The 19,879-nt window shown below is 41.0% G+C and overlaps 1 protein-coding gene across 1 annotated transcript; it reads right to left on the bottom strand.

Moving 5' to 3' along the window:
- Positions 1 to 597: 597 nt before the first annotated feature.
- STMND1 (stathmin domain containing 1) lies at positions 598 to 14,316 on the bottom strand. The gene is made up of 5 exons (XM_018567847.1): positions 14,172 to 14,316; positions 9,579 to 9,747; positions 3,499 to 3,635; positions 3,041 to 3,175; positions 598 to 1,045 (listed from the first exon to the last, which is right to left on the bottom strand). The coding sequence occupies exons 1-5, from the start codon at positions 14,259 to 14,261 to the stop codon at positions 755 to 757; spliced, it is 822 nt and encodes a 273-aa protein (XP_018423349.1). The 5' UTR covers positions 14,262 to 14,316; the 3' UTR covers positions 598 to 754.
- Positions 14,317 to 19,879: the final 5,563 nt, after the last annotated feature.

The raw sequence follows: 19,879 nt of genomic DNA, 5'->3' as shown, positions 1-19,879 counted from the left end.
GTAGGCTGCCAATATCTTCATTTGAAAATGCAAAAATTCTGCTTTTGTTTTCTAAGTCACTTCTCTAGAACAAGAGCAAGGGTATGGAATTCTGACACTTTTCTAATACATTTTCTGCATGCTTGTTCTGGGTTAGTGGCTCAAAACTACTGAAGCCAAATCCAGCCAAGTAACTAGCATTTTTAGAATTCAGCAAGCCACAGGAGCCTAGATATGTTTTCCTGACAGGTGCATTTCAAGGAGGTCAGGCGTAATGATGAGCTTGGGCTTGGTGGAAACTTAGTTTGCCTGAGTTCTCCCAAGCCCATTTAAAACTGTGACCGACACTCCTCCTCCTAGCCCAATCATTTGGGGCAGATGCATTCCCCAACCTGCAGCTACAGGTCACAAGGGGTGGGGAAGGCCACTGCTTGGGCTAAGAGGGGGGGTGCATTAGACACAGTTTTGAGCGGGCTTGGCAAATTTCACTGAACTGGGTCCCCGACAAGCCCCAGCTCATCACCAATGAGGAGCAGGTTTTCGCTTCTCTGTAAGTAAACAATTCCATTATTGCACATGGTACATTTAAATTAGTTCATACCTACCCGTATGTTAAACAATTCATATATTGATTAGGATTATTTTCTCCATGCACCTGAAATAATCATCTTACGGAATTGCATATGAAGTGCAATCCTAAAATAAAACTGCAGTATATGTTTCTAGGCTCAGCTGCAGATATCAAAGTACATCTGTTTATCTAAGTGAGTTTGCATCAAAAGAGATCATTTTCAAAGTCATCGGTCTGATCACTGGGTTTGTTATAGGTGTTGTCAGATTCCACAGCACCTATTTCATCAAGCTCTTCAGCTGGAATTCTGAGACTCTCTGTTGGTTCGCTCATTACATTTTCCAGTGCAGCAGAATCTAAGGTTTCAGTAGTTGTTTCTTCACCTTCTTGTCCATCATCAGGAGTAAAAGCCCCATCCCTTCTAAATTGAGACACACTAGGCAACGCAGTCATTGGCCTTTCACGCAGCCTTTTCTTTAGTTCCTCTTCCTTTGTCTGTAACATTCGAGTATTAAAACTGGTATTAGTGAAACAATTCACATTACAAAGCAACATTATCTTATTTCATTGACTCAATTAGACTTTATAATAATGCACTGTGAGTGATAGCTTTACAGCCATGGTGCATTTAGTTCACATTTCAGTCACTTTACAAGTTCTGATCTCATTAGTTGATACTGAGAATATGTTCACCTCATGAAAATGCCGTAACTAGAGATAAGGTTTGGGTTTGCTGCTAACATGGGTTCAACACAAACCATACAGGTTTAAAATTTGTGCTAGTGGGAGATTTATGTGCAGATTCGCCTGGGAGAATTTAGAAAAAAAAAAATTAAGGCACCACATGGCATTGGAGCTATGGCCAGTAGGCTTCGAATGGACAATAAAGGGGCCTTTGACTAAGTCAGTCTCCTCACTATAAGGTGTGTGTGTGGGGGGCACAGGGCAGCCATAGTGTGTTGGAAGCTGCTGTAGGGATAGGCTAGGATAAGCTGACAAACTTTATAGGGTCAGTTAGGAAACTGTACTTTAATTCAGATTGCTAGCTCTTTGGGCAATCAATCCCTTGGCTCCTTTTTTGTGTTATTATTGGGGGCATTTTTGTCTTTAATTTTATTTAGTGGTTGATTTGAGGCCAGTGGTTACTTTTCCTGCTTTTTATGTTTTATATTAATGGGTAAAAGTTTTTTGTTTTAAGCAGCAAGGCTTTTAAAACAAAGTGTGCTTTTGTTACAGAGGTGGTATTTTGGGGTTTCCATTTCTTTTGGAGTATTTTGATTTTTTTTTATATTGATAGGGTGGTAAAAGAACAGCATTTACTTTTTGACCATCTATTCTTGGAAGTTGCCTTTTGTTTGCAGCATGTCGCTGCATCGTTTTAAAGGACCTGTGCACCTAAACTACCTCACATTATAGAATTCCCATTCACCCCACCCCCATCCCCACAGATGAAATTAGGCATACACTGGTTAGGCCTATTACCTCTGATTAAACCTTTGCAACTGCTGCCCAGTTTTACACTACCGCATCCTCTGCAGTATCCTATTTCTTGTAGTAAAGCCTCAGCCTGTGCTCTTTGCCTCTAGTAAATTTGGGCCTAGCCTTGCGATTTAAAAATGTTCTGCTGTCCTGGCTGATTTTACACTGCTGTGTCATCTGCAGTCAATTAATGTAGTAAAACACCTGCCTGTGCTTTTTTTCAAGTAAATCTTAGCCAATTCTACCTCATTAAACATTCCCTGCTGCTAGCTAATTTTCCACTGCTTTATCATCTGGAGTCTTAAATCTTAATGAGAATTTGATAGAAATTGGCAGTGGCATGACAATTTTGCATCAGTGAAATCAGGGACAGCTCTTAAAAAACTGCTGGTCAATACCTATCTGCTGGTCAAAGCAGGCCTATTACTGTTTGATGAAAAAGCATGTGTCCCTGCTAAAACTACTACAGGTATTCCTCACTTAACGACCGAGTTCCGTTCCTACGACCAGGTCGTTAAACAGATTGGTCGTTAAGTGAGGAACTCTATACAGTACTATACTGCATTAGTACAGTACTGTATAGCGTTGCCGATGTACAGTACCGAACAGTGTACTGTACATCCGGCAATGGAAATACTTACCGAGACCTGCAGAGAAGATCGGGGGATGTCACTTCCGCCGGCGACCCGTCGCACTGACGCTGACGCGGAAGGTCGGAGGTCGATCGGCGGTCCGTCGTAAGTGCGAGTGGTCGCAAAACAGGTAAGTCGGTAAGTGAGGAACATCTGTACAAGAAAAGGATTTTACACAGGCTACAAAATCCTGTGAGTACAAAGTCCTTATCTAATACAGTGATTTTGGGGCCCTCTCACAATGCTGCAAGGGAAGGTCCAGGAGGGATACAAGGCTCTGGACTGCAAGCTTAATATCACTGTTGTAGTTTTTATGGATTCCTTGGTTGCTAGTAAAGAATAATGATTTAGTCAGTCGTTTTATGCAGGATAACATTACCTTTCTTCTTTCTTCAGCAGCCTTCATTTTAGCTTCAATAGCTTCCATAGTTAGACTTTTATTTTTCTTCTTTTTGGTTTTTAGTTTCTCCAGCTTTGCAGGAGGTCTTCTTAAAGATTTTCCAGGTTTCTCCATCTGAAGGCATATTAGATGTAGCCGTGTTATGCAATTTAAAATGGTCAACTGCCTAGTTGCTAAATATTGCATTAGAGAGGATACAGAGATGACCATATCTAAATACCAATGCCTCCCCTTCCATTTTGTTGGGATTGGGAACTATAATTCACTTGTATACATGCTGCACCACCAACTGTGCTGCATTTTACTTAGTGGAGATGGACTGTAGGCCAATCATTCCTTTAAACAAGGTGGGCTATACTAGATGCTTAAGTTATTATCAAAAGGGCTCCAAAAAAGGTTATCTAAAATGCATGTAGAAAAGTACATGAAACGCTCACCATGACATCGTAGGCTTCCCCATTTCTAACAACCTTGGTCTCACTTTGTATTATTCCTTCAGACATAAGCTCCTCCAGGATATCAGTGGAAGTTTGACGTTCCCTTATGTCTGCTTGTCTGTTCAGCAAAGACACATCTGAAAAACCAGAAGACAAACCAAAACATATTTAAAACTACCTATAGTAGATGTAAACTCTTATTCAATGACAGTCTACACATACAAAATTGGTATAGAAGTATGAATATGCAAACTTTCCATGCATATGTACAAAGAGTCAATAAAACAGTTATTAAGAAATAACAATAAAAATTAAATTGTAAACATGACAGACTCCTGCGTGTATGAGTACCCAAGTTGACCAAAGTATATCATAAGGCATAGTCATATCTAAAGCTGGCCATGCACCAGAAGAATTTGGTTCACAAATGTTAGTTTTTGGAACGTCCGTTAAATTTTCTAATGGTTAGTGGAGTCTAATCAATGTTCTATTTTGACCATAGGGACTAGGAATTGAATATGTAGGATGGAAATGTTTCTTTGAATGCAATTTTAACTGTGAATGTACTTTTCTTTCAGGAAGAAAGGGCACAAAAAAAAACAAACCTGTTTCATACATCTGAGATTCCATTCAAGCAGCAGGTCTCCACAACATTTTTCAGGGCTTTCAAATGAAATTGGTTGACTCCATGATCGCTAGATCAAAAGTTCTGGCCAAGTTTAATAGGGATTGAAATGTTGAATGGGTCAGAAAATACATCTTAGGCATTTTAATGCTAAATCATTTTGGTCTGTGCACTCTGATAGGTGCACAGGGACATGTACAGTAAGTGTGATTTTATCTTCATTTTAAATAAAGATTTTTGATCAGTTTTTTTGCTATGTGCTACTCTATTATTTTTATCTTGAGACCATTGGGGAAGAATTATATTACAATGATTTAGAGGACAGAGTTCTTAAGCAAATTTTGACCAGCATATCTCATATTGGATATGGTCCATAACACATGGTGAGATTCTGTCCACATGAGTGAAAGTCACAGTGGTGAGCGTGAGGAGATTGCGGTTGGAAAATAGGAAGACACGTATATTGAAGTGCTTTGGTTGGACTATTATTCCTGTGGACTGTGGAGATACCCGGAGCTCAGTGAAGAGCTGCGGCTGAAAGAACGGAGAGTCCAGCATGAGCAGCTGCTCCCACGAGTCAGGTACGCGGTCCGTTACCGCAAGCCTGACTGAATTTCCACTCGCCTGCACTGCATTTCCACACACCAAATGCGAGCAGGCGAGTGGAAATTTTGAGCCCTGGTTATATAATAGTTATATAATTATAGGTGTTATATGATGTGAGAGAGTGCTGCACTACATACATATCATTCTGAGTCATGTAGTGAATAATTCACATTAGTGCGAGCAGCTACTTTTTCTTATTTGACTTAATTTGCTGGTTTTGTTTAGAGCAAGAAAATAACACAGAAGTTTTTTTCCTGATTATAGTTGGAATCCAATGTGGAATGGATAGCGTGGCATTCCAAGACTCCCAAATATTATGGATCTTTCTAGGGCACTTACCTTTCTCATACAGGAGTACATGAATAGAAGACACTACCAACAATTTGTTACATTAGAATAAATCTGAAAATCATCCCATGAATAGGCAGCTGAAAATATAGTGATAAAACCTAAATAACACTGCAAAATGTAACACATACAAAAGGCCATCATGTTCTAGTTACGTTTGCACAGTGAGATGCCTCTGATAAGACAACAGCAATCTATAGATCTGCTTATAAGAATACAATTATCTTTTCACTCATTCACTTTGAAAACACTCTTTTGTCTCCAAAGGTTTGAGATCACTTATTGAAAGTTAGGGGTTAGTTTGCTGCTAGGATACAGGCATTCAAGTTGTGTCTAATTACATCTTTTAACTTATAACATGAATAAAAGAAACAATGGACAATGTCTTGTATGGTTGTCAAGCCAGTTTTCTCCTAAGCGACTTCATAATTATATAGTTCCCAAACATTCTTTTAGCAACAGAATAAAACTTTTGCTAAGCAATATTTACTACTTTGAGTCTGTACCATTATAATCCTGCTGTCATGTGTTGTAGTTGATTTTTTTTTTAAATAATCCATTAAACATGACTGTATATACTGTATTTCTTTATCACATGTTAGGAAAAAGAAGAAAAAAAGGGTGATGAAGCAAAATGGAATGCAGTAGGGTTGTTTTATGAAAAAGGTTGGAAGAAAGGTGGAAGTATTGTTGGTAGCAACCTATCAGCCTCATCCTGTCTTATTCATGTAGCCTAATGTGACACTAAACGCAGGAGTTAATTCTTCAAAATGCATTCCAGTCACTTAACCATTAACAATACTGGACATTTTTTGTGTATTTCTTGGCTGTAGATCCTCAAATCATCTCATGAATTCATGATGACACCGTTCTTCCTTCTGGAGGGGAGCTACCTTTGTTCTCCATGGTCCCTCTGGCTGTTGTAAAGTAGCCACCACTCCAAGCTCCCTCCTATGATAAGACTATAACTTCAATACAAGTGAGCTAACTAAACATGAGATTGTAGTCCATCACGGGAGCAAGCTTGGAGTGGTGTCTACTTTACCACACACACAGGGCCCATGGAGAACAAAAGTAGCCACCCTCCAGAAGGGAGGACAGTTTCAGCACCAATTCAGAGATCATTTGAGGATCTACAGCTGAGTGATACACAAATAAGATACATTTTTGTTAATATTTAAAGGAGAACTATGGGCTTAGGGCTTTTCCCTCATAGTTCTCTTAAGGGTAACGGGAGGACACAAACTAGCGTTCTCCCGTCACCCAAAGCTCAGTATACTGCGAGCTACAGCTCGCGGTATACTGACACACCGCAGCTGAAACAAATCCCGACAATTATGTCTGGATCCACCCAGCTGCATAAGTGACAGCTGGCTCTGCCTATCTAGAGGCAGAGCCAGCTGTATCCACCTGTTCCGCCTGAAGGATCGGACAGGGGAGGGGGAATCCAGTCCCTCCCCTGTCACGGCTCTCTGCAGTGACAGGATCGAGAAGTGAGCGAGCGTCGGTATGTGCTCGCTCACTTCCCGATCTACTGAGCCGACCTGTGACAGTCTCATTGTCATGGGTCGGCTAGAACTATGAGGATGAGTGAAAATCACTCATCTCATAGTTCTCCTTTAAGGTACCTGATTACATTTTTAAGATTTAACTCCTGAGTTTACTATTACTTTAAAGAATGAAAATGTAGTACATCATCGGGTAATAACTGGTTACTCCTCCACTTGTTATTTCTTCCAGCCTTAATAAATAAACGCAGTTACCTACTGTAGGATTTCAATCAATACATTTCGCACTGATTGTTTATTCATATGGGCATATTTATAAAGCAGTGAATGTGAAAAACATCAACCATTCATTGCAGGTGAAGCAAATTCGATAATTTAAATCTAGAAGATATGTTTGGTGGATGTCACATTCATTGCTTTATAAATATACCTCAAGATTAGACACTAAGCAAACTGAATACATGAACCAACTAATATTTGTTTATATTGCCGAGTGAAAGGGAAAGCAGCATCATACAATCATCTGCTACTCCTTTTTCCTTTTGCGCTTCAGTCTCCTTCCATTAAAGCCTATCTCTTGGCAAACCACAAACTGCCCTATTTATGCCCAGGGGACAAGAAAATTCTGTTTTACTTACCTGATCTCCACTCACTCCCACCGGTTCCTTCCAGGATTCTAGACTGATCTCCACAGCCTCTTCTCTCCTTTACACTGGCAAACGTCATCACATTGAATACAGGTTCTATAGCCTTGTATTAGACGTGAGAATGCCGGGGGACATTCCACCACCTGAATCGAAGGTGAAACAGGTGAATGCTGACCTCCGGGGTAGCGGGGATCAGGTAAGTAAAAGTGCTTTACTCCCCTAGTCCCATAGGTATAGATGAGCAGTTAACCCTTGAATTCTTGTAGTGCAGGGGTAGCCCCACTGCAAGGGTAATTTTTTTGTGTTCCTGCAGTTAAGCTTTAAGTAGTCTTACACTGAACGCTTTATACTATAGAAATATACTGTAGCTGAGGCGCTCGGTTTATAGGATGAAAGCAATATCAATTATATACATTTAGTTTTCTATTTTTATACTAAATGTATGTTGTGCAGCTGCAGACTGAAAAGACCCTGTCGAGTTTCTCACTTGATGAAATGTCACAGAAACTGTACAGAAAATGTAAAGGGCATGTGTGCTTCTAAATGGTACTTGATTAGGAGCTGAGCTGTGCTGTGTTCTGCTGCAGTAAAAAGGGAACCTGTCACCAGTCAAAAACAAAACAGTTGGTCCTTTATAAGGACTGCAGAAGCTGTGTACGCATCCACTAGAAAATAGCATGGAAAAAATTAATCAGGGTCTAAGCGCTGCTTGCAGAATGTTTTGTGTCTATGACATTCCGTGTCTATCCAGGTTTTAACTATTTTAGATCTTACTGGTTGAGAATCAAAAATATTTTCATCAATACATCCTCTTTTTGAGCAAGAAATAACTAACTTACCATTTAGGTTATTCGCTAAATGGTGAAGAGTTTGGAGAAGGCAGGAGAAGTGAACAATCTAGGACAACATAGCTGATTTGGGAAAATTATCCAATTCACCTCACTTTCCCATTTGGCTATGTTGTCCTAGATCAGTGATGGCGAACGTTTTTGAACCCGAGTGCCCAAACTGCGACGCAAAATCAATTTATTTATCTCAAAGTGCCAGTGCTGAAAATAAGTATAGTATTGTATTGCAGTTTGGGCGCTGGGCTTTAAAAAACATTCAACATCACTGCCTTAGGCAAAATAGGGAAACACACATATTCAAACATTTATACACTCAATAAAACACACATCACACACTTATTATAAAAAGAAACCACACATACATAGATATCACACACATTAAAAACACACGCACACATTGCACACGTAATGAAACACATACATCAAAAAACACACATTAAAAAAGTATTTTAATTTAATTTTAAATTTTTTTTTAACTCTTGGGCGGGCTTCGGGAAATATTAGAGGTCTAAACAGCCCCCTGATATTTCCTTTTTAAAATAGAAAAAGAAATTGAGGACACACGGTCCTCAATCTCTTTTTCTGCAGCCTCTGTTCTAAATGAATGGAAAGCACAGAGGCTTCTCATTCACTCAGAAACTATTTACTACCAAGCAGTTTCTGAATGGGGAGGAGCCTCTGTACAGAGTGCTTCTCCCCATTGGAAAACTCATGAATGAACAAGAAGTGATGTTCTGTTCATTCATAACTGGGGACACATAGTACTATGTGTCTCCAGTTATTTACAAACACTGTTTGATCAGCTGATCGCTCTAGTGTTTGTCCTACACAGAGGTCTGGTACATATTACTCATATGTACCGATCCTCTGCCGCTCGGCCACGTACAAAGCAGCATCTCCTCTCACACTCCAGTCCTACTGTACAACGACTGCGAGAGGCTGATACCAGATCGGCTTTAATGTATTACCATTAAAAGAACCCTGTATTGAGAAATATGTATAGCCTGCTAATGCTGATATGCGAAAATCGCTGATATGCGAAAATCCCCCGAAAATCGGGGGTCGTCTTATAATAACCCCCCGTGGGGTCACAAAAGAAACCTCTATCTGTCCCCAAAAATTTTTAACATATATTGCAAGGCTATAGTCAGGTCATGCTGACTGGTGACATTTTTGACTGACTGGTGAGACACCGTCAAATTTTTCAAGCCCTGTATATATATATACACACACACACACACTCACAGCTGAATGCCAGTTGTTCTGAATGGTCAATCTCCAGCCATTCCTGGTAGTTACAGAGCTTGTCTGCCCCATTTTATCTTATCCTATTCATATTGGCCAATGAAGCAGCCCATCATAAAGATGGACCAACAGGAATGTGGGGAAGCAGAAGTGAGACAATATCGCTGGACAAGCTCCGAAACGTCCAGGTCAGGAGGAAATTATTAAGGTTTCATGTGTAATTTACAGGTATGTCCATTCACTGCCCACTTACCGTTATTCAAAACATTTGCTCTTCTTGGAGAAGTTGCTTCTACTATTCCTGGTAGATGGTTACCTGCACCCTCATCATCAGGACCCAAGCCACTATCCATAGTTCCTTTTGACAGTGCTGATCCATCTCTGCCATTTGTACCAGTGTTTCTTGGAGACTTTAGTTCATCCTACAAATAAATAGGCAAATGCTGTATATAAAATCAGCAGGCAAAAAACAGTCTGAGCAATTGGTTTATAATAGGTTTATCCACATCTCACTTTGTTTCGCCTTTTTACTGATTGGAGGAAAATGTTAGTATGTGTATATACAGTGTGTATATATATATATATATTTTTTTTTTAAACGCGATCATGCACAATTGCATGGGCAGAATCGCGTGAGGAAACAGTGCGAACTGCCTGGCACAACTGGGGTGCCGATAGAAAATAATGGCACTGCCAGTGCGCTCAGCGGTGGTGTGCAACTCCGTGACTGCGCAGCCATCCCTGTGGTTTCGTGCATGACTGCACGCGCGGTCATGGATTGCCCAGTTGTGAACCTGGCCCGAAGACTGGAAATGTTTAGAGGCTGTTGCCATATTACAGGAGATGGTTGGAGGCTGCTGCCGTGTTTGCAGAGACTGGTAAATGCCACTTGGAACTACAGAAGGCAGCTGCATACTGCTGCTTAAAAGAGACAATAGGATCAGTTCACTAATAATCATTATATGAGGGGGGGCGTGGCCGGGATGTGAGACTGAGCAGACGTGTCTCACTGCATCTCCCGACATCCGTGCTACATCCTGACCCTTAGCTGGCTGAGAAACCGGCCGAAATACTCACCCAGTACTGTCGGGTGATCATCCGAATGGTGGTTGCAAACCTGGTAGGGGGATGCCTAGAGGGAGAGTTATGGCTTTCCTGGAATTTTAGGGGAGGCAATGTTGTACAAGGATGGGATTGTGGTGAGAGCATAGGGAATCCTGCCACTCCCGAAATATATACTTTAACTGCCTTTGACTGAATCTGGTACGCTGCATCTTTCTGGGAAGCGCTTAAGAGATTGGCTGTAAGGTTCACATCAGGGAGCGGATGGGGGGGGGATTGGTTGTAATTATATTGTAATAATTTACCTGTGCCTAGGGGAGGGGGAGGGTTATGGTCAGAGGGTTAGTTATTGGACCTTGCATGGTCCTTTACGGTTGTTGGCATACGTTATGCCGTAATGTATACACTGTTGTGTATGAATGGGGTGCTATGTTGGTGCCCGAATGTTACTGTAATGTAATTGTTTACTATGCAAAATGAATAAAAAGATTTAAAAAAATAAAAATAAATCATTATATGTCACAACAACCATAATGGTTAGTAATTAGGTCCAAACACAAGGGGGAAAAAAGTCACGTAGCAAAAAATTACAATCATTTTGGCAAATTACACATATTTTTCAGCCTATACTAAGCTGAGCCTTCAGAGTCAACTCCAAGGCTATAAATGACTTAAAGCAGACCTTCGCTCCCATAGTTGACATTTCCTATTTGCAACTTCCCCCTTCCCCTCCGCAATATAAAATAAAACCTTATTCTTATTCTGCCGAAGAGAGTGGTGACTGTCAGTTACTGCCTCCCACAGGAAATACCCCCTCCCCTCTCTGTTCCTTCAGTGGTCATTGGAGGGACAGAAAGGGAGGGGGTGGGCACAATTGGCTCTGGCTCTAGAGAGGCCGAGCCAGTTGTCAATCAAGGCAGCCGGGCGGATCCATACAATATTGTCAGGGTCCTTCCCAGCTGGGCTGTCAGCAGCATATAGTGGGCATTAGTCCGCCTTCTGTTCACTTAGAGCAGTGGTTCTCAACCTTCCTAGGGCCGGGACCCCTTGGTAACATTTGCCAAGTTGTTGTGACCCCCAACGGTAAAATTTAGGGTTGACGCGGCTGCTGCAGCGACATATGGCGGCGTGGCGGGAGAACTGACACTGCTGCGCTAGGAGAGGGCTGAGGAGGACTCACCTAGCACAGCAGAAATCCCACAGCGACCCACAGGTTGAGAACCACTGTTGTAACAGCTAACATGGCAAACCATATAACACAAGCCGAGGGTGTCAGCTTTTATTATTAATAATAATGATGATAATCTAATAGCTATCTAATAGTGGGAGACTCCGGCGACCCCTGGCAAATTGTCATTCGACCCCCGAAGGGGTCCCGACCCACAGGTTGAGAACCGCTGACTTAGAGTCATAGAAGTATATTTGTAAATGTATTCATGTCACCCAAAAGAGAAAGAAAACCCCCCCAAAAAGGTTTGGCTATAGTTCTCTGTTAACATGACTACAAGGCAAACTTTCCTGCATTCTCTACATGTTAGGCAAATAGAAGCCAAGCACCAATGTCACACCGGGCTCCAGAACTACTGTGCTTTACTACATGCTATTTCAAGCTTGGGACCTATTAGAAGATCCTCTGGTAGTTACAATTCCCAGTTCAAACCTTGTTATAGTTCTGGAAAAATAAACCTGCCCTCTGTGGAAAAGCCAAAAAATATCCAAAACAGCTTCCATTAGTTTTTGTATTTATATATTGTAGAAAATATCTTTGTTTTATTTAGCTGTATATATGTTTTTAGTTGTATATCCAAAATAATGAATCTGTTTGATATTAGTAACATAGTAGGTGAGGTTAAATAAAGATCAAGGTCCATCCAGGCCCACCTATGTGTTTGTGTGTGTGTGTAAAGATATATGTGTGTGTGTGTGTGTGTGTGTATATATCTGTATATTAATAATAATATATCCATATAAAGCACAACAATTTGTATTACCTAAAATGTAAAATATTAGAACCCTCCTGTGAAAGTTTGACATAGCTATAAAAAGAAAAGACTATACAATGCTCTGAAATCTTTTCCAGCCTTTGAAGCCGTTTATTTTACACACTACTGGGAGTAATGAAGAATTAAGATCTATGGAATATATCATCGATATCGCCGAGATCACTTGTACAGAACAACCGGCAGCTTCCCCGCTACATTTAGCTCTGCTTGCCCAAATGAGGGCTAAATGAAGAAAACAACTACCCGCCGGGCACCTGGAACTGCATTTCCCGGGCGTCGGCAGATAGGAATTCCACACCTCTGCTGCCCCTCTACACCTGGACAAATCTCGGAAGCAAACTAGCCAATGCACCTTAAAAATGACAGCTGGCTCCTAACTTTTGAGGTTCTCTCTAGCTGTTGTCAATAGAGCTGACCCCTAAAGAAAATCCTAGTGGCCCTGGATTGGACAGACTGAATTCCATAATAATTTGTCTCTGCCATACATCTATACTCGCCTTGTTCTTGTGACAACAAATGGTCCCTCATTAGCCTTATTATCCTTGCTGGGATTTTGTTGTACTCCTCTATAGCTGGTGATATTCTACATTGCGCTGTATAGAGGACTGCAAGTCCCAGCAATAATACATTATACAGCGCAATGCAGAATACCACCAGCTATAGAGGAGTACAACAAATCCCAGCAATAGTACATTATAAAGTGGTACAATGCTAAATACCACCAGCTATAGAGGACTACAAAACCCAGCAATAGTACATTATACAGCGCAATGCAGAATGCCGCCAGCTATAATGTACTATTGCTGGGATTTGTTGTATCCCTCTTTAGCTGGCGGTATTCTGCATTGTGCTGTATAATGTGCTTTTGCTGGGGTTTGTAGTCCTCTATAGCCGTTGCCATTCTGCATGCATTGCTGTATAATTTTACACTTTCCATTTCACTATATTGCACACCACACTATCTTTTTTTTCTTTTTTACTTCCACCGGTCCAAGCTTGCTCCTGTGATGGACTACAACCTCAATACAAACTAGTAGTCCTATCAATGGAGCCATTTTTTCAACTTTATTTTATAGTTTATCCGATTAATCGAACTTAATAATCGGCTAACTAATCGATTTTGAAAATAATCGTTAGCTGCAGCTCTAATATTGACTATTTGTCTACATTTAATTGTAGGATGTAAACATTAAAATATAGTACTTCAGCCAATGTGGAGCCAAACAACGTTTATCTACTACTTACTTATTTTACGGACTGTCTTTTTTAACAATCTCTTTAATAAATAGTTTTTTATGAGCTTATTACAAGTTTATTTTAATGGTACCAGAAAAGCTCCATAATTGCTTTTTATGACAGTACTCAATTTTCATTGGGGTGTGGTACTACATTCATTTCTAAATATCCAATACTATTATCTTGATTGATTTCAGATTATCTCTAGAAATACTCTATTAGGACATGGGCTTTTTCCAGGTGCTCCAGCTGTTCACGGGCATGCGCTAGTACTTGCGTAAACCCACGTATAGCGTACGGGTGTATTTATTACAGCACTTTACAGATCACTGGAATAACTTTGTATTGCAATGATTGTTTATTGGGAATAAATGTGATCACTTATCATCTATAGAACGAGCTTCTATCTGAAGCTCCAGAAAGATACAGGTCACGTGGTCTCGGCACCATACTCGGAGTGATGGCATTCTGCATGCCTTAGCTATGATAACTGCGGGGTAGCAGTACGGATCGGTATCAGTATAGTGCACAGCGCATCTCCTGACCTGGGCTGCCGGCTTGCCTTTCTCTCCCCAGCCTTTCTTCCTCCCGTCCGTGGTCTGAACCACTCGCACTCTGGAGCTCTGGCATCCCATGGCGATGGTGCTGTAGGGGAATGTGCGTGGCGCGCCGAGCTCCGCATTCTTTTATAGCGCCGGTTCGGTTAGTGTGGACTCCGCCGTCTCCATGGCAGGTTGCTACAATACGTGACGTCACACGGCCGTACTGCGCTGTGTACGTGAATACCCCGGGGCTACGCACATGGTACGAATGCTGGCAGCTCAGTTCTAGTGAAATGGGATAATAAAGCAGCTCATCACTATAGAGATTATCTGCTACAATTCAGGTAGATTGAGCTGTTCACTTGTAAAGGGATCAGAAAAAACTAAACTGGACCCCTTGTCAGTGGCGTAACCAGAGTTATAGATCAAGTGACCCCCCCGCACCCCCGGTTGTTACGCCACTGCCCCTTGTAATGAAGTGTGGAGTGAGTGCAGGGCCGGTGCTAGGATTTTTGCTTTTTTGTTCCTTTCAGCTCTTTGTTGTTTTGATTTGGTTTTGGGGCTCTTAAAGTGTCAGGCAGGGCACTGGACAAAGCTCTAGGGACAAAATTGAAGTGAAATAGTTTGATACATAAGTGTAATAGCAGATTACATTGTATTGTGTGTATTCTGTGTATATTGCAACTTTTCACTTTTGAATTTCCCGCCGGCTGTGATGCCCGAAAACAAAACTAAAAGTCAGATGCCGGCATCTGACTTTTAGTTTCGTTTTCGGGCCGCGTACAGCAGAGGACGCCGCGGGCTCGCAGGGACAAGGTAAGTGTCACTTTTCTGTGCATTCCCGAGTCTGGCTCGGGGTTACCGCTCCTGGTATGGAAAATTAACCCCGAGCCAGACTCGGGAATACCGCCAAGGAGGTTAATAAACACAGACATTGCAATTCGTGCCTGGCAGGTTTCTTATTCTACATCCCACCCTGCAAAAGTATAGGTTACTAGCCTTATCATGTTATATACATACGGTTTCTTAAAACCTCCTCATAGAAACTTCCTTATTGGTCCCTCAGTGAAGATCCAATCTTGAATCACTATTTTTCACCCGGGTTTACTTTAAGCACACATTAATAACAGTATTTTTATTGGCAAGCCAGTCAGTAACCGTTAATATTAATATAAAAACATTTACTGCCATGAAATCCCTAACAGGCATCTTTAACACAAAAACCAAGGGCCTCACTAAGCACTCATTATGCAAGAGTAGTGAAGCTATAAGGTTCCAATCAGGGAGTTCCTCCGCTGAATATATAGCAGACAATTGGGCCATGCGTGCAGCCTGGTAATATTTATGTATATTTGGGACTCCTAGCCCCCCTGACTCTCTAGTGCTATAAAGCGTAGTCCTAGGTAGACGATGACCTTTACCTCCCCATATAAATTTCACTAAGCTTGACTGAAATGCGGCTAATTCGGATCTAGAAACAGGAATGGGGAGGACCCTAAATAGATATAACAGACAAGGTAGTAAGGTCATTTTTATAGCGTTTATTCTCCCTAACCAGGAAAGGTTACACAGGGACCACCTTTCCAGGTCCCCCTTCAATTTTTTAAACATAGGAGGGAAATTCGACTGATACAAGAGGTCGAATGAGGGAGTAAGATTAATCCCTAAGTAAGGTAGCGACGATAGCAACCATGAGAAAGGAAAATCGGCTTTTAGCATGTCTACTTGCTCAGGGGGAAGATTTATATTCAAGACCAGGGACTTAGCTGTATTTATATGTAGCCCAGATATCTTCGCAAATCCATCCAGTGATGACATTACACTAGGCAGGGTGATCAACAGCTGTGTAAGAAACACCAATAAATCGTCTGCAAAAAGGGCACATTTATGTTCCCCTCCTCCACAGTGGACTCCTTTAATGGGGGAAAGTGGACAACCCTGTCTAGTGCCCTTGCAAATCTGGATTGGATCCGACTTAAATCCCTGCATCTTGATAGTTGCTGAGGGCAAGGTGTATAGATTCCGAAGCAAACGCCTAAACCCTACACCAAACCCCCACTCTTCCAATAACGTGAAGAGATAAGGCCAAGATATTGAGTCAAAGGCTTTTTGTAAATCAATAGATAGCAACAAGCCCGTGGCCTCTGGGGTTCCACCCCATCCCGCCTTTAGCAACGATATTATACCGATTGCTCTGCGGGTTTGATCCGGCCCCTGTCTCCCTCTAATGAACCCCACTTGATCTTTATGGATATAAGTGGCCAAGAACACATTAATTCTGTTAGCTAAAACTTTCGTGAGCAATTTCATGTCGTTATTAATCAAGCATATAGGTCTATAGTTAGCTACTTCTCCTGGGTCCTTATTAGGGTTTAGGGATTAAGCTTAAAAACGCCTCATTCATTTGCGGATTCAGAGGTTCCCCTTTACCAATAGCTGCAAACAAAGATTCGAAATGGGGTAGTAGTGTCTCTTCGAATTTTTTATAGTAGCCAGCTGAGAAACCATGTGGACCAGGGGCAGAAGATACTCTTGTCTGTTTAATAGCTTGTTTAATTTCAGATTGTGTAACTGGTTCTTCCAGAGAGGCTATATGTTCGGGATTTAGATTAGGGAGTGCCACAGTTCTTAAAAATTGCTGTATTAGCGGCTTAGGGAGCGCATGGGTGTTAGCATACAATCGAGTATAGAAAGATTCGAATTCCTGGACTACCACTTTGGGGTTATGTGAGTATGTCCCAGTCGCACATCTTATTTTAGGAATAGAGTAGTTACGCAATTTGGGAGATAATTTGACAGCTAACAGTTGGCTGGCTTTATCCCCATGGGAGTAAAATTTATGATGGGACCAGCGAAGGCTCCGTTCCGCCACCGTCGTAAGGGCTAGATTTAACGACAAGTGGAAAAATGTACAGAAATACCTTTGCTGGGCAATGTATATTTGCTTGGTCTGGATTCATTATTGAAAAAAAGTCTGAGAGTTTAATACTACTTTAACCACTTGCTGACTGGGATGGTAAACCCCCTTCCTGCCCAGGCCATTTTTCAGTATTCAGCGCTGCGGTACTTTGACTGACATTTATTCCATCATTGAACGTTGTACTGAAATTTATTTTATACCATTTTTTGGGGATTTTGGTGGTATTTAATCACCACTGCGGTTTTTATTTTTTACTATATAACGAAAAAAGTACTGAAAATAAAAAAAACAGTTTTCCCTTTATTATGTTAGGAAACATTTATTATTACCCAATTGTTGGGTAAAATATAAAAAACGGGGTCATGTTGGGTAAATACCCACGAATTCGCAAAAAATTACCAGAACCAAAATTGGCCATGGGCGACGCTTTAAAAGATTTTATCGCTCATCAGTTTAGTGTTATCAGTGATTGATGGCCCTACAATTATTGCTCTCACTGCGACGTTTGCGATGATATGTAACAAGTGCTGCATAATTGGTGCAATCGTCATTTTTGCGACGTGGGGGGAGTTTTAAAAATTTGTGTTTTTTTGTGTTTGTAAATTGTATTTATTTTGTGACCATTTAAAAAAAAACACTTAACGTTATTGTTATCACATAGGGGGGCTAAGAATCCCCCTATGTGATATCACATTACAGTGACAGGTCCACTTTATGGAGACATCAGGGGTCTCTAAGACCCCTAATGTCACCTAGGGACCCCCAAAGAAGCTGATTAAGCACAGATCTGCTTCACCAGTTTCTGTAGCCGGAGAGTGACAGATGAATGCGGAAGTGATGTAGTAAACATCACTTCCTGCATTCAGAGACTGGGGAGGAGAGCTGATCTCCCTCCGTTCTCTGTGCAGAGAGCCACATGGAGCCACACTGCCGGTCCTGGATCGGACGCCGGCAATGGCGAAGAGAGGTAGGGAGGGGGGTGCAGCACAGAGAGGTGTATCATACAAGCGCTTAGGCACTTTTACAGATGCTGGACCGCTTGTATGTAAACAGCCATCGCTGGCTGTTTCTAATTTTGGCATTTTCCTGCGTGTGCACACCAGTGGGCATGTAGTATGTTTAAAGATGCCCACCCTCATCCAGAAGGCTCCCGTCCGGCCACTTCGGAGCATTCGGCGGATGTGAGGTGGTTAATAAAAAAATTCTGTATATGACTCTATGGGGTCTATTATAAACAATTCGCCCCAAAAATTTTTTCGGAACGTTCACTCTGTATGAATAGACACAAAAAAACGAACATTTTTAGATATATTTTCTTTTCAGGTGTAATGTGCTATTGTTTTCATTTCAGGTTGCATGTATGTAATGTAATGCTGAATTTTGGCCACTAGAAGGCACTGAGGAACATAGGAAATAGGTATTTATTTCCTATGGTCATTCACTCCATCTAGTGGCCAACTCTCAGTATTACATTAAAAGTCAGGAGGAAATTGCAATCATCACAAAAACTATTATCTTATGAAAAATGTATGAGGGAATTTATCAAAACTGGACCAGAAAAAATCTGGAGCAGCTGTGCATGGTAACCAATCAGCATCCACCTTTCATCTTCAAAGCTTAACTGAACAAACTGAAGAGAGAAGCTGATTGGTTGCCATAGGCAACTGCTCCAGATTCTTCTGCACCAGTTTTGATAAATTCCCCCCTGTGTATTTATATTAACCAAACACAATAAATACTCAGGTGAGACACATAAACCTACATACAGTATTTATATATATACTCCAACTCCGACCGTATAAAAAAATCCCCACACATAAAAGAAACACATCCTGACTGGAATAAATCCTTAATGTAAACTTGAGTATTAGATAAGTAATCACTTATCATCGTCTTCATGGACTGATATAATGTGTAAACATGATAGGCAGCAAGTCACAGCAAACATACAAAAGTGTCAAGAGTGGTGGACATGTCAGGGTCACGTGCAGCCCACAGAGGAAACAGGGATGTGTCACATTGTTTTGCCTGCTGAAGGTACTGCAGTGGTTCTGAAACATTGTGATTTCTTATGTTGTTGATCTAAGGTCAGTAAAAGACGGATCAATAATGTGGACCTGGGTGTGCTGGACCTCATTACTTTTATTGTCTGTAATGTAATACTGCATTTTGGCCACTAGATGGAATTGAGGAGCATTTTCTTTTCAGGTTGAATGTATGAAATGTAAATAAAGAGCAAGCTGGGGAACCAATGAATGGGATTAATTGGTCAATTATACAATTGTGGTTTTAAATATAACCCAAAAGATACACAATAATACTAGTAGTTTTCCATTTAGACCGTGTTGATGGCAAACTAGATACGACCAAACTGGTTTCTACTATATCAACATAAAAGGTCAAGTGGAAAACAAAATCACCACAAAAACTATTATGTTATGAAAAATGTATGTATTTTATTAACGAAACACAATAAATACCCACATGAGATACATAAAACTACATATTTCTTATTAACTCCCAACTCCAACCGTATAAAAAAATCCCCACAAATAAAAGAGAAACATCCTGGCCAGAATAAATCCCTAATGTAAACTTGAGTATTAGATAAGTAATCACTTATCACTATAGTCCTGTATAGAGAACACTGAGCCAGTCACATCAGTCTCTGTACTGAGGAGCTTACACTTAATTGTCTCCCAACATGCATACACTATTATTAGGGATGCACCGATACCATTTTTTCAAATCTCTGCAACCCTGGTAGTTCTGCCACTGACTCCAAGCTGTA

Source organism: Nanorana parkeri, unplaced genomic scaffold, assembly GCF_000935625.1.
Source record: "Nanorana parkeri isolate BGI_ZX_2015 unplaced genomic scaffold, ASM93562v1 scaffold1102, whole genome shotgun sequence".
NCBI classification, from domain to species: Eukaryota; Metazoa; Chordata; class Amphibia; order Anura; family Dicroglossidae; genus Nanorana; species Nanorana parkeri.
The sequence above is the reverse complement of the archived record's forward strand: the minus strand, read 5'-3'. Positions and strand labels throughout refer to the sequence as shown.

Excerpts from the sequence above, each read along its gene's own strand:
- STMND1 (XM_018567847.1), bottom strand. The coding sequence starts at position 14,261 with ATGGGATGCCAGAGCTCCAGAGTGCGAGTGGTTCAGACCACGGACGGG. Across the intron at positions 9,748-14,171 it reads AAGGCAAGCCGGCAGCCCAG|GATGAACTAAAGTCTCCAAG; the intron begins GTCAGGAGATGC and ends ATTTATTTGTAG. Across the intron at positions 3,636-9,578 it reads AGCAAATGTTTTGAATAACG|ATGTGTCTTTGCTGAACAGA; the intron begins GTAAGTGGGCAG and ends CTGGTTTTTCAG.